Source organism: Cricetulus griseus, chromosome 5, assembly GCF_003668045.3.
Source record: "Cricetulus griseus strain 17A/GY chromosome 5, alternate assembly CriGri-PICRH-1.0, whole genome shotgun sequence".
Taxonomy (NCBI): Eukaryota; Metazoa; Chordata; class Mammalia; order Rodentia; family Cricetidae; genus Cricetulus; species Cricetulus griseus.
Window position 1 is genome coordinate 54,835,250 of NC_048598.1, and position 17,772 is coordinate 54,853,021.

The window sequence follows — 17,772 nt, forward strand, 5'->3', positions numbered from 1 at the left end:
CGCTCCCTGAACACCAGGGAACTAGCTGTTCTGGGGACATGCTAGACTTCCCAGGTGATGCAGACACTATGGGCTTCCTGTGGCAACAATTCCCCAGGGGAAATCTAGTGAGGATGATTCATTGAGGCTGGGTGGACCCTGCTCACACGGAGGGCCCACATCATGCTAACCTAAGAAAGCTCTGATTTTATAAGGGGACCAACCTCTGCTGCATGGGGAGACATTACCTTTATTGTTCTGGTTAGGAAACAAACAGATCCTCTCTAGGGAGGAAAGAGAATTCTTGCTGCTTTAATATCACTGGAGAGGCAGCCTCTAAATCTCTGCAGAGGGAGTTGCTGTCTTTATAAACAAACCTGCCCTGTGCCCTGGAGGAAGACATTAGCTTTTAGGTTGTTGGCAGCCTGGGTGGAGATGGCTCAGTGGTTAAGAGTGCAGGCTGCTCTTGTAGAGGACCCAAGTCCAAGATCTGGTTCCTAGCGCCCATGTCCGGTGACTCATGAATGCCTACAACTCAGCTGCAGGGGGATCTGACACCTCTGGCCTCTACAGGGACATGCACTCATGTGAACATACTGACACCAATACACAGACACATGATTAAAAGTGATTTTTTTAAAAAAAAATCTAAATTAAAAGCTGGGGTAAAGTGGTGAGGTGATACACACCTTTAATCCCAGTATTAGGAAACAGAGGCTGGCAGATCTCTGTGAGTTCAAGGCCAGCCTGGTCTACAGAGAGAGTTCCAGAACAGCCAGGACTACACAGAGAAACCCTGTCTTGAATCCCCTACCCCCCAAAATCTAAATAAAAAAGCCAGAGGGCTAGCAAGATGGCTGCTCTTCCAGAGTACCTGAGTTCAATTTCTGGTGACTCATAACCACCCATGACTTCAGTTCCAGGGGCTAGATGCTTTCTGGCCCTGTGGGCACCATGTATACATGTAGTTCACAGACAAACATGAAGACACCCCCCCCACACACACATAAAAGTAATAAGCCAGTAAGGTGGTGCATGCCTTTAATCTTATCACTGGAGGGTTGGGGTGGGGACAGAGGCAGGTGGGTCTCTGTGAGCTCAAGGCCAGCCTGGGGTACACCTGTCAGACATTGTCTCAAAAAAAGGTAAGTATATTGCTTATTATTTATTTATTTATTTATTTAATAAAAGATTTATTTATTATGTATACAACATTCTGCTTCCATGTATATCTGCACACCAGAAGAGGGCACCAGATCTCCTAATGGATGGTTGTGAGCCACCATGTGGTTGCTGGGAATTGAACTCAGGACCTCTGGAGGAGCAGTCAGTGCTCTTAACCTCTGAGCTATCTCTTCAGCCCTATTATTTATTTTTGAGACAGGATCTCACTATGTAACCCTGGTTGGCCTGGAGCTCTGCAACTCACTAGCTTTGAATTTACACAGATCCTGCTGGCTCAGCCTGCCAAGTGCTGGGATTAAAGGTGTGGCCACCACTGCCCAACTGAGTTATGTTCTTTTTAAAGATGTGCACATGGTTTCTCATGATACTGTTTTTGTTTGTGCATTTGTTTTGAGAAAGAGTGAAAAAGAATATACAAGTGTGTGTGTGTGTGTGTGTGTGTGTGTGTGTGTGTGTGCTTGCCTTGGTGTGGCAAAGGACAACTTGCAGGAATCAGTTCTCTCCTTCCATCATGTGGGTTCCAAGAGTTGTGCTCAGGTCATCAGACTTAGTAGCAAACTTTACCCACCTTGCTGGTCCAACATTTGAACAAATGTTCTTTCTTCCTTCCTCCTTCTTTCCTTTTTTTTTTTATTTTTGGTTTTTCAAGGATTACACAGGGTTTCTCTGAGTAATCCTGCCTGTCCTGGGACTTGCTCTGTAGTTCAGGCTGGCTGGCCTGGAACACAGAGAGATCAATCTGCCTCTGTCTCTTGAGTGTTGGGATTAAAGGTGTATGCCACCAAGTCTGGCCCATCATTCTTTTTCTAATGCAAAGGATAATAAATATTGCCGTGAAAAGCAATTGACCATATGCAGTCATCATTTCTCTAGCTTTGGGGAAAAGTTTAAAAAACAGTAGACAAAGAGGAGGAAGGATTGTAAAAGCCAGAGGGCATGGATGACATCAAGGAAACAGGCTTCTGGACAAAACAGAAGGACTGACACACATGAACTCACAGCGACTCTGGCAACATGTGTCTTAGACCTGTACCTGTAAGGAACATCTAAGACAGATGGGGTCCCTGCGCCAAGAGGGAAAGTGAACAGGAGCCTCCATCCCTAACCCAGAAACTATCACCATTTGACAACCACTCAAAAAGGAAAAACTTAGTTTTTTCAATACAGTCTCACTGGATATACAAATCACACACGAGGAAGTCCCATGCCCAGCTGTAGATGGCCAACAGAAAACAAACTCAGTGGCACTTTTGGAGATGTTTTGCTTTATAATGGCTTTGTTTGATCTTTTTGTTTGTTTGTTTGGTTTTTGGTTTTTTGAGACAGGGTTTTTCTGTGTTGCCCTGGCTATCCTGGAATTCGCTCTGTGGACCATGGTGGCCTTGAACTCAGAGATCTGTAGCAAACTTTCTTGTCAGACTTTCTTGGATCACCAGCCCGGAAATAATGATACAGAGACTTATTATGAAAGCTTGGCCTTTAGTTTAATCTTGTCCCCAACTAGCTCTTATAACTTATTTAGCCTGCTTTTATTAATCTACATTCTGCCACATGGCTTTTGCCTTTCCTCTGTACAGCACTTGTTCTCCAGCTCCCCAGGTGCCTCTTGACTCCTCTCTCTCTCTGGAAATCCTATCTCTCCTGGATAGCTTTTGGTCATTCAGCTCTATTAAATGAATCAGAAGGAGCCTTGGCAAAGACACATCTTCACAGTGTACATCTTCACAGTGTACAAATATTCTGCAACATATTTGTTGCAGAACAGATCCACCTGCTTCTGCCTCCCTAGTACTGGGATTAAAGACATGTGCCACCAACACCCGGCTAGCTCCCCCCACTTTTTTAAAAGACAGAGTTTCATGTAATAGTCCTTGCTAGGTATTTAGGGTAACTGAGAATTTTGAGCCTTTGTGTCATAAGATTTGTGATTATAGGCATGGGTCATGACATCTGTCTTCCTACCACAGCTTTGTGTGTGTGTGTGTGTGTGTGTGTGTGTGTGTGTGTGTGTGTGTGTGTGTGCGCGTGCGCTCGCACATGCCAGAGGATGGCCTGCTGTGATGTTCTTTAGGAACACTTCACTTTTGTTTGTTTGAAACATCACTAATTCAGAAAATGCCCCAAAGTCCAGTGTTATGGAAGCATTTTCTCAGTTGAGGTTCCCTCTTCTCAGATATGTCTAGGTTTGTGTCAGGTTTACAAGAACCAACCAGCATGGGGTCCCACTCTGGAAAATAAATTACATAGCACTGTATTCACAAGGAGTAGAAATTCTTGGTCAATTGATGTATTTATTTCCTCTTCCCAGACCGTGTCCTTGCAGAAATCTCACGGCGCCCTCTAATTCTCCTCTTCCTCCACTTCTGCCCAGACTTTGATCTGTTGGATCTTGATGGGGGAGTCATGAGATACTGTCACCAGCAGTTTTATACAACTAATCTCCTTCACAGAATCTTCTTCATAAAATACCATCTGGTCCAACTGCCCTCTCACCAAAGGTCCTACCAAGGTATATTGAGCGCAGCGTTTGGGGTAGTCCATGACGCTATAGCCCAGTAATATTTGTGCCTGTTTTAAGTAGTTCATCCTTTTCTGAGAAAAGCCTGTCAGCACTGCTACCCGGATGACTTTCTGTGGCTTGTCCAGAACCACCAGCAAGTAGTTACCTTCTATAGGGTTAACGACCCATAAGCTGTCATCATTAAGAATGTAGGCAAATTGTGGAAGTGTATCCCAAAAAGAGAGCATGTCTGTGAAGACAGTAGCCATAGGGTTGTCTGGTTCTCCTAAGTCCGTGTCTTGTGCCACAGGGAAGCATGTGTCTTCAGCCTCCGAGTGACTGCCCAAGGGGTAGAAGATGGAGGAACTGAAGTGAATCGGAACATTTTGAGACAAGAGAAGACTGAATTCAGAGAGAAGCAAGTGAGTGGGAATGTCCTTAGGGAAGAGTAGTAAGAAGGAGGCCAGGCGGGACAGGTCCCTGCTGTGGAAAACCTTTCCAGAGTTCTTCATGCTAGAGAAGTCTAGGGTCACCCAAGGGAGCTCTTTCCAGGCTGACACTGCCCAGTAGATGTCAGACACAAACCTGGGGGAACACCTCACATTATCTTCTAGCAACAGAAAGTAGTCAGAGAGGTTGCTGGCAAAATTCATGAGGAGGACAAAACTTGTTTTCTGCCTAGAATAAAGTTCCCCACAGGGTGAGGTACCATTTCTGCTCTTTGCTAGGGAGTCCCCAAGCAGACCATGGACCACCGCCAGCCTCCCGGATTCAATGTGTGGCAAGAAGAGACCTGAAATGTTGGCAACTGTTTGGTTGAGCCATTTGGGGTCAGTGTCTGACAGGAGGACCAATACCAGCATATATTCCAGGTCCAGTTCTGAGGAAGCTTGGAACAGGGACTTCAGGGTATCCAACAGGTAACTCCCATGGGTACGCTGCACTGAGGAGATCCCCACTGTCAACATCCCTGAGGAACACAGGGACACACTCAGTACTTCAGCAAGTCGGATGGGTCCCAGGACTGTCTTCCCAGCCCCTCACTTAATGCCAGTTCCCAAGCCAAGCTCCCATCTTCTCCTGTGAGGAGAGGACTATGGGAGGTGAATATCTGCTCAAAGGTATAGAGTTTCACTTCCTCACTCAATACTTTGAAAGGCCATGGAAGAAGCTTAATAGAGGATAAGGCTCTCTTTGCTAGGAAACTATGTACTACTGCCATGTAATAAAAATATCTTAGCCTGGCTTTGACCTTCAGAGTTATCTCAACTACTGTGGACTAGACTAGAGCATCCTTAAGTCCCTTTAAATCCTCATGGCGGGCCAGTCCAGTTCACTGGGCTGTGCAGTTGAATGGGCCGTAAGTCCACACCACCTACTTCTTCCCCAGGTCTCCCTGGTTCCTCTTCCATCCTTCTCCCCTTCCCTGGAAGCCTGGCATGAATGAGTATGACCATAGGCTCCCTCATAGAGTTACGCTGGCCTTTTGGTCCTGCTGGGCATTCAAGGGATCAGGTGGGAGGAAAAGGAGCCTAAGTACTCAAAGTCCTTGCTTCCTGCTGGCTGCCAGCTCAGTCCTGTAGACCCCACTCTCCTTTTCTAGATGGAAGACCTTGCCTTGGCTCCTCCCATACACTCACACTTTCCCTGGAGAGATGTTCCAGCCAGAAGTGTGTAGTTGGCATTTGGGAGTACAAGGGGATTTTTCTGCATCTTTGTGAAGTATTTCAGATGATTCTTCATTTCAGAGATGATTTGCTCCTGAGTTATCTGCTGTATTATTTTCTTCTTTTCATTCTGAATACAAGATGATATAGAATTAGCTGCCCCAACAGTGATTCTTAGGATCCTGTGGGGACAGCTGGTACATGTCCTCTTTAGGACCAATTGAATGATCCCAGGATGCATTACATGTAATCTGTTAGGGATCAACTTTCTGCTCTCCCCTGCTGGTCATGAGCCCCCCCCCCCCGAACTTTCTAGCCACAGCCATGTGGCCTGGGAATCCATAGAGTGAGGACCTGTCTGCCAAGCCAATTCCCACATGCCATTGCTTTACCACAGTCAATCTAGCAAACATTGTCTAACTTGGCTCAGGCATCTCCTGGGTTCTGAAAGACAGCCTGGCCCTGTCTTTAACGTCTTCCCCATGCTGCCTCAGCCTCAAAGTTCTTTTACGTACTCAGTCTCACTTACACACAGCTCTGCCGCCCAAAGCCTCAACTGCCCTGTCTGTGCACTGAGGTTTACACGGGGGGAAGTCACTTCCCCTTGAGAGAAAGAGGAAGAAATGGCAGGTGTCATGAGGAGGTGACAGCAGACAGGTGTCCCTCATCACCCATGTCCTGCTGATCAGCCCCTCCTCCAAAGGTGGCTGTACTTCACTTTTTCTACACCTGGAATGCCTTCTCCTCTTCCTGTCCTCTCCAAGTCTAGTTCAAATGTAATCTGTAGGGGACAGTAAGCCACGCCTGTTAGAGGCTGGCTACAGGTGCGCCTGACCACGCCTGTCAGGGTGTGGTCAAGGTGAGGTCAGGATGACATGTGATGAGTTCTTAAGGGGTGGCAAAGCACATGGGAGCCCCTTCTCTCTGGCCTGGCTGCCTTGCTGCCCTGGCACGCTCTGGCTTGCGTTTGGCTGGTGTTTATCTGAATAAAGATATCTTAACCATACGGACTACGGATCGGCTCTCGTTATAGTAATTTCTCTGGCACTGTCTGGATTCCTCAGGTGCTCTCCTTTAGCATTCCCACAATGAGCCTAGAGACTTTAACCCTCTCCTGTGAAGGGTGGAGACGCCTCTAGCCCTAGTACTCACCAGTGTTGTGTTATGCTTTACACCGGCTGCTTTATTCTCTTGAATAAAGAATCTCAGGATGACTAAGGATGCCATGACTCCCATGAATCTCCACAAGCACCCTCGCATGGTGCCGGGAGCAGCTGTGGAAGGAGAATGAGCAGCAATAGATCCCGAGGGCCTCCTACTCAGAGAGCAGGCCCACCCTTCCTGGACTGAGCTTTCCCAATACCTGATTATTGTCTTTGTCTGTTTGTTTGTTTTGTTTTTCAAGACAGGGTTTCTCTGTGTAGCCTTGACTGACCTGGAACTTGCTCTGTAGACCAGGCTGACCTCAAACTCACAGAGTTCCACCTGCCTCTACCTCCTGAGTGCTGGGACTAAAGGCGTGTGCCACTACTGCCCAGCCTCTTAATCTTTTCTGTCCAAATTTTCTCTTGCCACGCTTTTAGCCACCTCAAGAAAAACAAAAAACAAGGGCTCTATTCTGTGGAACTCCTGCTTTCTCCATGTTCCTAGGTGAACAGGAGAGATTATGTTGCCAAGAAGAGGAAGTAGAGGTAGTAGAGATGGTTCAATAGGTTAAAGTGCTTGCTAGCAAGACTGATGACCTGAGTTCTATCCCTGGGATCTACATAGTAGGAGAGAACCGACTACTGGAAATAGTCCTCTGACCTCCATATGGATGCCATCATGTCCATTTGCCTACGTATGTGTAAATATAGTAGCTTGCATATAGTTTAACACTATCCTGCTGTGTGAACTCTTCCCATAGAACATTGTTTACTCCCTTGGGAGGAATGCCCTGAGCAAGGTGTTTCCTCCTTCCTCCTCAGCAATGTAGCTTAGCGTGCTAAAGGCATTGTGTAAAGAGCCCCTGTTGCACCAGGAGACCTGGATCCTGAGCACATTTGGAGATAGTGAGGAGAAATAGTGTGTTTGTTACTGTTTCTCTGTGAGGCATCTGAAATAAAAGTTTCACAGAATTCTGGTAAAGGCATTGCCTAGAGCCCTCTGGTTCTGTTCAATCTCAAATTCAGCGTCATTCTTTGGCAATGACCACGGGCAGGTCGTGATGGTAATATACTTTAAAAAATGGGGATAGGCATTTTACCTGCAAGTATGTCTGTGTGCCATATATGTGTCTGGTGCATACAGAGGCCAGAAAAGGGTGTTGAATCTCCTGGACCTGGAGTTACAGATGGCTGTGAGCCACTGTGTGGGTACTGGGAATTGAACCTGGGTCCTCTGGAAGAGCAGCCAGTACTTAAAACCACCAAGCCTGTCCAGCCCCCATAACCTATAATTTTTTAAGTGGCTGGGTTGGTGGTGGCACACACCTTTAATCCCAGAACTCCGGAGGCAGAAGCAGATGGATCTCTATAAGTTTAAGACCAACCTGGTCTACAGAGCTGTTATACAGAGAAACCATATCTCACAAAACAAAATTTAAATGAAGAAGAAATTTAGGGTTAAGTGTTGATTATATTCCTGCCCAAGTATCAAATTCAAACCAACATCTTCTGGCGGGGATTAGTGATAAGTAACTTAGATCTCCTCTCTCAACTCCATACTTACTTTGGGGCCTGCTCCTTCCCAGGATTATGTTAAGTAGATAGACAAGGTTTGTCGTGAAGTGAGAAGGACTTGGTGTATCTACTTCATAGTGGACTGCAGGGATCCATACAAACCTGGAAGAAACCAGAAATTTCTAACCAGGACCACATCTTCACCAGGTTTTAGGTACAATATTCATTGACATCAAGCAGAAAATGCTGCTTGAAGGTTAACTGGAGCAGGATTTTCTCTGAAACCAAGAAGAAAAAAAAATCTTAATGTTGAAGGATGTAGTTCGAGCGGCTTCTCTGAGGTTGCTGAAGCTAGTTACCCCTCCCAGGAAACCCCACCTGACAACCATTGTTCAGCCTGAATGGGTGCTGTGTGTCAATCTGGCCTTACATCAGGCACCTGCTTCTAGGTGAGGTGGGGGCATAGTTTTAAAACCAGCCTTTCAGTCTTGTGACTTGAAATTGGAATGTTACTTGCTAATTTGACTCAACAAGAGTGGATTCTGAGTTATCCCTTCCTTATCAGAGGGCCCCTGGGGACGTTTGTTCTCACCTGCTGTCTGTGCTAGCATTGCCTGTGTTCTCACCTGTGGGCTGTGCTACCTGGTGGGTTACCACAAAAGTGTTCTCAAATGTGTAGCTCTCCTTTGGACTTAGAAGTGTTCAGTGGCCCTCTGAAGTTTCCCCTTATTTATTTTTTACATGTTCCCTTTCACTACTGGGACTGTATTTCTAATACTATTTCTCCTTCTCGCCCCTCCCCCCAATGTGGTAGTCTGAATGAGAATGGCCCAAGTAGGCTCATGTTTGAATACTTGGTCCCCAGTTGGTGGAACTGTTTGGGAAGGATTAGGAGATGTGGCCTTGATGGAGGAGGTAGGTTACCAGAGGTGGGCTTTGAGGTTTGGAAAGACCAATGCCATCCTCAGTGTCTCTCTGCCCTGTGATTATGTCTCATGATGTGAGTGCTCAGGTCCAGCTCCAGTCCCATGCCTGTCTGCCTGTTGCCATGCTCCCAACCGTGATGGTCATGGGCTCTAACCCTTGAAATGCTAAGCCCCAAATAAACTCCTTCTATAAGTTGTCTTATAGAAACAATAAAGCAATAGAAGCAATAGAAAAGTAAGAAAGACACTCTCTTCCTCCTCCTCCTCCCCTTTCCTTTTCCTCTTCTCTTCCTTTTCCTTGTCTTCCTCCTCCTCCTCCTCCTCCTCTTCCTCCTCCCTCTTTCCCCTTCTCCTCTTGGTCTTCCTCAGAGCTTTATAGTGTTCCTCTTTTACCTTTAGGCATATGATTAATCTCAAAATAATATCCATGCATGGGATTTGGTGGGTGCTGAAGTTCTTTTTTTAACTGATAACCCTCTCCTCCAGCACTACTGTAGAAAGACTCTCTTGTAGGGAGCCGTCCCTGCATTCTCCATTACAAGATGGCACCTGCATCCGGCAGGCACCGAATGGTAAACAAGTTAGTGCGCAGGCGCTGGGTAACTTTCCATCCCTTGGTCTCTGCCTCTCCCGTGGCGTCATATGGTCTGATGAGCTGCAGCCAGTCAGGCGAGGCGGCGGTTGCCAGCCTATATAAGGGATGGGTTCTTGGGAGTTCGGGGTCTCCGCCCTGTAAGCTTATGCTCTCTCTCTCAAGATGCATTAAAGCTTTACTGCAGAAGGATCCGAGTGTTCTGTGTCGTTCTTGCTGGCGAGACGATCGCGCGGGACACTCTCTACATTTTTTTCACATCTGTTAACTGAGCATGTTTGTGTCTATTTTAGTTTTTTTGAACTACTTGACTATCTTTACTATTGTACACACTATCTATGCCCCCTGCACAAGGTTATAATGGTGGTGGTTCCTGTGCATGTTTTTATAGATGTGTAGGAAGAATTTTTATACAGAAGGCACCATAAGCTTTTAATCCTATTTATTTTCCATGTAGATGGCTGTATTAGTTATTTTACATGCTGCTGGAACAAAAACAGCTAACAAGACCAATTTAAGGAAGTAATAAGTTTATCTTGGCTCATAGTCGAAGGGTAAATTATGGTGGCAGGAGCTTGAGGTGGCCAGTCACCTGACATCAGTGAGTAAGCAGAGAGAGAAATAAAAACCTGTGCTCAGTTTGCTTTCTCCTTTTCATTCAGTCTGAGACCAAGCCCATCGAATGGTACTGCCATGTTCAGGGTAGGTCCTCCCATTGCAATTAATGTAATCTTGAATATTCTGGAACATTCCTCACAGGCATGCCCAGAGATTCCCATTGCAGCTCTGTCTTGTCAAATTGACAATCAAGATTAACCATCATGTCGGGGTGATGGTTTGGGGGAAGGTAGGGGATGGTGAGGGGTGATGCATGTCTTTAATCCCAGGACTCAGGAGGCAGAGACAGGCAGATCTCAGTAAGTCTGAGGCTAGCCTGGTCTACAGAGCTAGTTCCAAGACAGCCAGGACTGTTACACAGAGAAACCCTGTGTGTGGGGGGGACCATCACAAAGGGCATAGTGGCACATGTTCCCAGTCACAGGAGAGGTAAGCCAAAGGTATTTTCAGTGCTGCTACAGCCCACTTCTTGTATCACACAGATCAGCTTCTCCATACAGGTTGGGGAGAAATACCCCCTTAGTTCCCATTAGCCTTTTTATCTACAAGAAACTATGGAGGGTCAACTATACCCTCATTGCTATGGTTGGCACCTGGGCTACAACTTGATTCCCATCTTAAATTCCGTTTGCTATCACCTCATCAGGTCTTGGTATTATGTCTGGTGATGTGATCCAAACCTACATCCCAAAGGGTCTGAATTTCTGTCAATGACCCCTTTGAACTGGGTTTGCTGCATGGATCTACACCTTCCCATAGTGTACAAATATCCCACAACACTGGACTTCAATCCTTTGATAGTTGGACCTTGGTGGTTAGCCTCAGGAGGAAGTGACCAAATAAGGGAATAGGCTAGTTTTAGTGATATAACCTAACAGTTTAGCAAGGGAGAGAAAATGGGGGAGGCAGGACCTGCCAGAGCCATGTTTGTCATGCTCAGACCTACTGGAACCCTTCATTTACCAGTCGAGCCATCCTGCTGGCCCTCTACAGTCTTTTTTATGTTTACCACATTGCAGACATATGAATATGGGTCCAAGATTTATTATGGGATATTTGTACACTGCGTTAAGGTGATTGGTGTAACAAAAAGCTGAACAGCCAATAGCTAGGCAGGAGGTATAGGCGGGGTTTCTGGGCAGAAAGAGAGAGGAAGTAGGAGATGAATTGAGGCTTGGGAGACTCCAGGAGATACGGAGAGAAACATGAGGTGCAATATGGAAGAGAGGTAACACCACATGATAGAATGTATACTAATATAAATTGGTTAGTTTAAGTTATAAGAGCTAGTTAGGAACAAGCCTAGGCTATAGGCCGAGCTTTCATAATTAACAAGTTTTTGTGTCATTATTTGGGAGCTGGCTGGCAGGATAAAAAAGATTCTTTACAGTCCAGCAATTCAAAGCCCCCTCAAACAAACTAACTCAGTCAGGCAGTGGTGTTACATGCCTTTCATCCCAGTAGTAGGGAGGCAGAGACAGGTGGATCTCAGTGAGTTTGAGGTTATCCCCTATAGAGTGAGTTCCAGGACAGCCAAAGCTACACAAAGAAACCCAGTCTCGAAAAAACAAAAACAAAACAAAACAAAAAACTTCAAAATATGTGAGTGGAAATATCAGGTAGGAAGATCAAGGCAAAGCAGGACTGTCTCAGCCCTATGCCTCAGAAACTATCTGACAGCATTCTTAGCCTTTTGATTGGTGGAAGCTAGGGGTCTTTCTGTGTATTCCTAAGGATTTACCTAATAGTCCCATGCATAGGTAGTTAGATGATGGCTATTAAGAGGTCAAGATATCCTTGCATAATTCACAATCAGGCTCTGGACCTATAAGGTACCAGCCTCTCTGAAATCATTGAAGTTTAATCAGCTTGTGAAGCCAGTGTATCTTCCTCTCAGAGACTTTCAGATACCATTGCCACAGTTATGCTGCAATCCTGTGCTCAGCCAAGCTGCGTTTGGAGATCAGAGGACAAACTTATGGCTTCTAGGGGAGGACTCATGTCATTAGGGTTAGCAGTAAGGACATTTACTCTCTGAGGCATCTTGATGGCCTTACACAGCCTATTTTCTTTTAAAGATTCGTTTGCTTTCATTTTACTTGTATGTGCACCATGAGTTACCTGGTGCCTGGGGAGACTAGAAAAAGGGTGTTGGATCCCCTGGAACTGAAGCTACAGGTGGTTGTGGAATGCTTGATGTGGGTGCTGCGAATCAAACCAGGGGTCTTCCAGAAGAGTAGAAAGTGCTCTTAACCAGTGAGCCATCTCTCCAGCCTACATATTGTTTAATATATTAAACAGAATATATTTCTTTGGTAGAGCAATGTATGAAGAAACAGCTGTTGGAAGCTTCTTGAACTTAACATGGTAGGCTATATCATTCAGAGCTGAGGAATGATATCAGCCAGCCATGTGGGGAAAAATACAAAGGCCACAGTCACTCACTCACTTGGTAAAGTGCCTGCCATGCAATCATAATTGTCTGAGTTCAGATTCCCAGTACCCACATGAAACTCAAGCATGGTGGCAAGCTAAACCCCAATGCTAGAAAGGGTGGAGGGCTAGCGACAGGTGAACCCCTCAAGTTCGTTGCCAGAAAGTTTAGTGGAATGAGGGAGTTCCAGGTTCAGTGACGCAGAGAGAGCATGTCTTTTAAAAATTAGGTAGAAATGGGCCAGGCGGTGTTGGAGCATGTCTTTAATCCCAGCACTTGGGAGGCAGAGGCATGCAGATCTCTGTGAACTCAAGGCCAGCTGGTTTCCAGAGTGACTGCCAGGACAACCAGAGTTGTTACACTGAGAAACCCTGTCTCGAAAAACAAAAACAAAAACAAAAAAGTAAAGATGGATTGAAAAAAACACCCAAAGTTGATTTTTGGCCTCCACCCATACATGTGTACCCTCCCCAAAGTACATGTGTGCTGAGACACGGGCAAATACATGTAGCAGGACCTCCTGTACAAACCCCAGTGAGACATAACTTCACACCCATTGGGACAGCCATGATGAGAAAGATGGACAGTAACAAGTGTTGGTGAGAATGTGAGGAAATGAGATGCCCTCACAGCTGGCAGGAATTTGAAATCGTGCAGCTGCTCTGGCAGTTAGCGTGGCAATTACTCAAAAAGATAAAGTCAGACATCATGACACAGAACTAAAAGCTCAGCATTCGGGAGGCTGAGGCGGGATGTGTTTGTGAGCTGCTTATCAGCCAGGGCTCACAGGAGACCATTTCAAAGAACAAACACAAGCAAATGCTAGCATTACCACATCAATTTTACTTTTGGTACATGCCGGAGAGAGCTGGAGTATAGGCACACCTCAAAATTTCCCATGAATATTCCAGAAGCATTGTGCAAGATAGCCCAATGCCTACTCACTGGTGTAACCCCTAAACTTGGGAAGTGGATGCAGGAGGATCAGGAGTTCAAGATAGCTACATAGTAAATCTGAGGTCAACCTGGGCTACACAAGACTAGTCTCAGAAGACCACCGATAACAAAAATATCCCCAAATAGAAACAATTCAAATATCTATCAACTGATAAATACAGAAACAATCCATGATATTCCATCCAATGAAGTGTCACTTGATGTAATGGCTTTATTTGCATTGCTGTTACCACATGCCTGACATAAAGAACTTAAAGGAAGAAAATGTTTGGGGCACCATGGATTCAGAGAATCTAGTCAGGGTAGTCATCTCTGCTGATTTGGGCTGATGGTGAGGCTGAGCTCATGCTGTGGGTGTGTATGGTAGCAGGTACTCATTGCATGGCTGACAGGAAGCAGAGAAAGGGGCCACAGGAAGGGACTAGGGCAAAGTCAAATCCTCAAGGACAAGCTCTCAGTGGCCTAATTCCTCCAGCTAGGTACCACCTACTTTTCACCACCTCCTAGCAATAACATCATATTCATTAATCCAACGAGTGTTATGACACTGTCTAGACCAGGATCCCTCAGGATTCAGCCACCTCCCCAAAGCCCATCCTCTGGCAACTAAACCTTGAAAACACGAACCCCTACGGACATTTCATATTCAAAATCAAAACACACACACTTTAATTTATCTCTAAGAGTCTCTGATGTCTTAAACAGTTCCAACATTATTTAAAAAGTTAAGTCCAACATTTCTTTGAGACTCTAGGCAGCTGGACAGTGGGGTGGTGCACGCCTTTAATCCCAGCCTGTGCCTCTTGAGTGCTGGGATTTCCGAGTCCTAACATTTCGATCCTCTAATGAGGCTCTACTGCCCCCATGTGGTGTAGACTTCCCAGACACCTCTGTAAAGAGATGGTATATTTTCGACTTCTAGGGCTTTATGGTCTTAGTACCCTTGTAGAGTGAAAATAGCCACAGATAACTCATTGAGGAAGATGTGGTTACAGCTGCGGCGGAATTCCGGTCTGCCTATCAGCCTCTGCAGATTCGCAGACATGGCATTAAAAAGCACGGAAAGACACCAGGGGAAGCAGATGCAGCGATGTCTCACAATTAGGATCACCCTAAGCAGCCACGGGGAAAACCACGGAGAGGGATGTGTGCTGACTGGACTAGAGGCCAAGTGAAAGGAATGCTTTGGATCCCAATCAAGATTCTGCGACTCCTCGAGAGAAACTCCTTGGGATGCTGGTCCAGTGACACAGGAGAATCCGAGATGAAAACCAGAGACGAATTAACCAGCAGTTCTGATACTGTCTCTTTGAGCCAATTACAAAGGGACAAAATAGCCATGGATCAAGCAGATATATTCCAATAAACTTTATACAGTTAGGGGTCAGATCTGACCTGCAGCCCTTCCTTAGTTTGCTGGCCTAGAGATGAGATTTTTAAAAAATATTTACTTTATGTGTGCAAATGTTTTGTCTGCATGTGTGTCTGTGCACCATGTGTATTCTTGTTGCCTGGTGGAGGTCTGAGAGGGTTTCAGATAACCTGAAATTGAAGTAATGGATAGTTGTAGTTACCATGTGGGTGCTGGGAATGGAACCTGTTCTTAAGTACCTGGCTATCTCTTCATCCCCTAGAGATGAGATTTTATTTTATTTTATTATTTATTTATTTATTTATTTATTTGTTTTTCGAGACAGGGTTTCTCTGTGGCTTTGGAGGCTGTCCTGGAACTAGCTCTTTTAGAGCAGGCTGGTCTCGAACTCACAGAGATCCAGCTGCCTCTGGCTCCCTAGTGCTGGGATTAAAGGCGTGCGCCACCAACGCCCGGCGAGATTTTATTTTTTAAAATCAATTAATTTTTATTTTATGTGTATTGGTATTTTGCCTGCATGTATATCTGTGTGAAGGTGTCAGAACTCCTGGAGCTGGAGATACAGATAGTTGTGAGCTGCCATGTGGGTGCTGGGAAATGAACTCATGACCTCTGGAAGAGCAGCCAGTGCTCTTAACTGCTGAGCTAGCTCTCCAGCCCCTGGGGATGAGATTTTTAAATTTTAGGTGCCTAGAATCTTTAATGTGGGACCAGATCAATTGCCTGTTATAAAACTTCACCAAGGGGTCTATTGCGAGAGTGTTAGTTCCAATACTATACCTCTGCTTCTAGATGTAGCTGACATCTATTGAGTACATTCTACCTATGTACCAAACATTAAGCTAAGAGCTTCCTGTATACTTTCTCACTTAACACTCACAACTGTATGGATTGGGTACCACACTTCTGCCCATTTTACATATTTAGAGTATGAGATGACATGACTTAGTTAGGGTAAGTCACTGTTAACAGGAAGGACAATGGTTCAAACCTTCTCTGTGCTACTGAACTCTTACTCAGAATTGAATTCTTCTTAGACCTTGTCCATAGCTTTGACATATAATGGGAATGTATTAAGTAATCTTTCCATTTGTTTTCTGTCTTACAGAGTTTCTCCATGATGCCACCATGATGGCTCCATATTTCCATGGTATATTGATTTTTTTAGGTTATTAATGTTCATTGTTGAGGTGACATAGTATACTGATTTTAGATATGGGCTTGGGACATAGTCCTCTGTTTGAAACCTAATTTTACCACTTGCAAGCTAGGACTCAATAAACACCAGCTCATCTGTTAGCATTTTAATCTACTGGAGTGGGCTGTCTTGACTGTGACTCTGCATTGTAGTCTATCTTCATGAAGTAGAGGCGGAAGAGTCATCAGGCTGGATGGGAAGTACCTACTGAGACATCTCAGCCCATTTAAGGGTCTTTAAATAACAGCAGCACAACTCAACTGTCATTGTCTACTACGATAACAAATAGCTGATATTTATTGGGTGCTTGCTGTATGCTATTTTAAGTGCTTTTTAATGAGTTAATGTAATCATTTAATAATCCTGTCAAGCAGGTGATATTACCCACACTGTGTAGGTAAGGGATAAAGTTACATGTATAATAAATGGCAGAGACCTTTTTTTTTCCAGTCCTGGGGATCAAACCCAGGGTCACATGCTAAGCAAGTGTTCTGCCATTGAATCCCAGCCCCAGCCCTTGGCTTTGTGATACAAGGTCCCATTCAGGATGGCCTTAAGCTCATGACCTTCTGGCTCTGCCTCAGAAATGCTGGGCTCACAGGTGTGTATTACACCTGTAGATTTTTGACCCACGCTACAGATCTATGCTCTGTTTAAATTTATTTTTTATTTTTTTTTATTTTTGAGAAGGCTCTTGTTTGCCTGGAACTTGTTATGTAGAACAGGCTTCCTGGAACTCCCAGAGATCCTTGCCTCTACCTACTGAGTGCTAGGATTGAAGGTGTGTGCCACACCATTCCTGGATATACTCTTTGTTTTGAAAAGTAGGACACCCAAGAGAACAATCTGTATTTCCTTTATTTTTCATGTTACTGATCTGCCTCCACTAGGAAGTTGCACTGTGATGGATGTCTTCAGGAGGACTGACCAAAGAAAGATTCTGTGAACCAGTGTAGGTTTTTAAGAAAGGACCTTAAGTAGGGCAGTGGCAGCACATGCCTTTAATCCCAGCCCTTGGGAGACAGAGGTAGGTGGATCTCTGTGAGTTCAAGGCCAGCCTGGTCTATAAAGTGAGTTCCAGGACAGCCAGGACTGTTACAGAGCAACCCTGTCTTGAAAAAACCATTAAAAAAACTTCTCAAATTTTGAAAGAGAAAAATTGGGCGGGGTGGGGGGACTAGAATTTCTTTCATTCTAAAGCATTAAAATGAGAGGACATTTGAACATTTTGGTTTAAATCTTTTTTTTTTTTTAAATAGCATCTTTGGTTCCCTCCAGACTCCTGGATATGAATATTCAAGAGTGTCACATGAGCAGAGAACTACACGCATGAAAACCTCATTAATTTTTAACTAGTGATGTGAGATGATAAGGCTCAGTACAGACATGAATTATGTATACACGGAAAACTATTTGAAATAATTTTAGTTAGTCTATTATAACCTTTGTTCCTGTAATAATTTTAGATAAAGTATATAATAGTTACAACCAATTATGTCGTTTCAATAGTCATTTCTAATTGACCCAAACATTAATACACTATCCCTGATGATAGTCTGTTTCATAATTCTGGTTAAAAAAAAAAGCCAGTGGTTTGCTTTTAATGAACTTCTGTGCACAGTATTATTTAATTAGATTAAAACGAATTCCCTTTTGAAGTGTGTTAGAGGATATTTCCTGGATG

General features: G+C 44.7%; 1 protein-coding gene across 1 annotated transcript; it reads right to left on the reverse strand.

Moving 5' to 3' along the window:
* Positions 1-3,502: 3,502 nt before the first annotated feature.
* On the reverse strand, positions 3,503-6,597 carry LOC100760854 (alpha-1,3-mannosyl-glycoprotein 4-beta-N-acetylglucosaminyltransferase-like protein MGAT4E). The gene is made up of 3 exons (XM_027418111.2): positions 6,484-6,597; positions 5,305-5,461; positions 3,503-4,634 (listed from the first exon to the last, which is right to left on the reverse strand). Exons 1-3 carry the CDS (start codon positions 6,589-6,591, stop codon positions 3,505-3,507), a joined length of 1,395 nt encoding a protein of 464 aa, XP_027273912.1. The 5' UTR covers positions 6,592-6,597; the 3' UTR covers positions 3,503-3,504.
* Between the last annotated feature and the right edge of the window lie 11,175 nt (positions 6,598-17,772).

What these genes read in the sequence shown, in the direction of transcription:
- LOC100760854 (XM_027418111.2), bottom strand. Translation starts at nt 6,591, where the DNA reads ATGCGAGGGTGCTTGTGGAGATTCATGGGAGTCATGGCATCCTTAGTC. An exon ending in TAAAGCATAACACAACACTG is followed by an intron (nt 5,462 to 6,483) that starts GTGAGTACTAGG and finishes TCTTGTATTCAG; the next exon opens with AATGAAAAGAAGAAAATAAT. An exon ending in AACATCTCTCCAGGGAAAGT is followed by an intron (nt 4,635 to 5,304) that starts GTGAGTGTATGG and finishes TGTGTTCCTCAG; the next exon opens with GGATGTTGACAGTGGGGATC.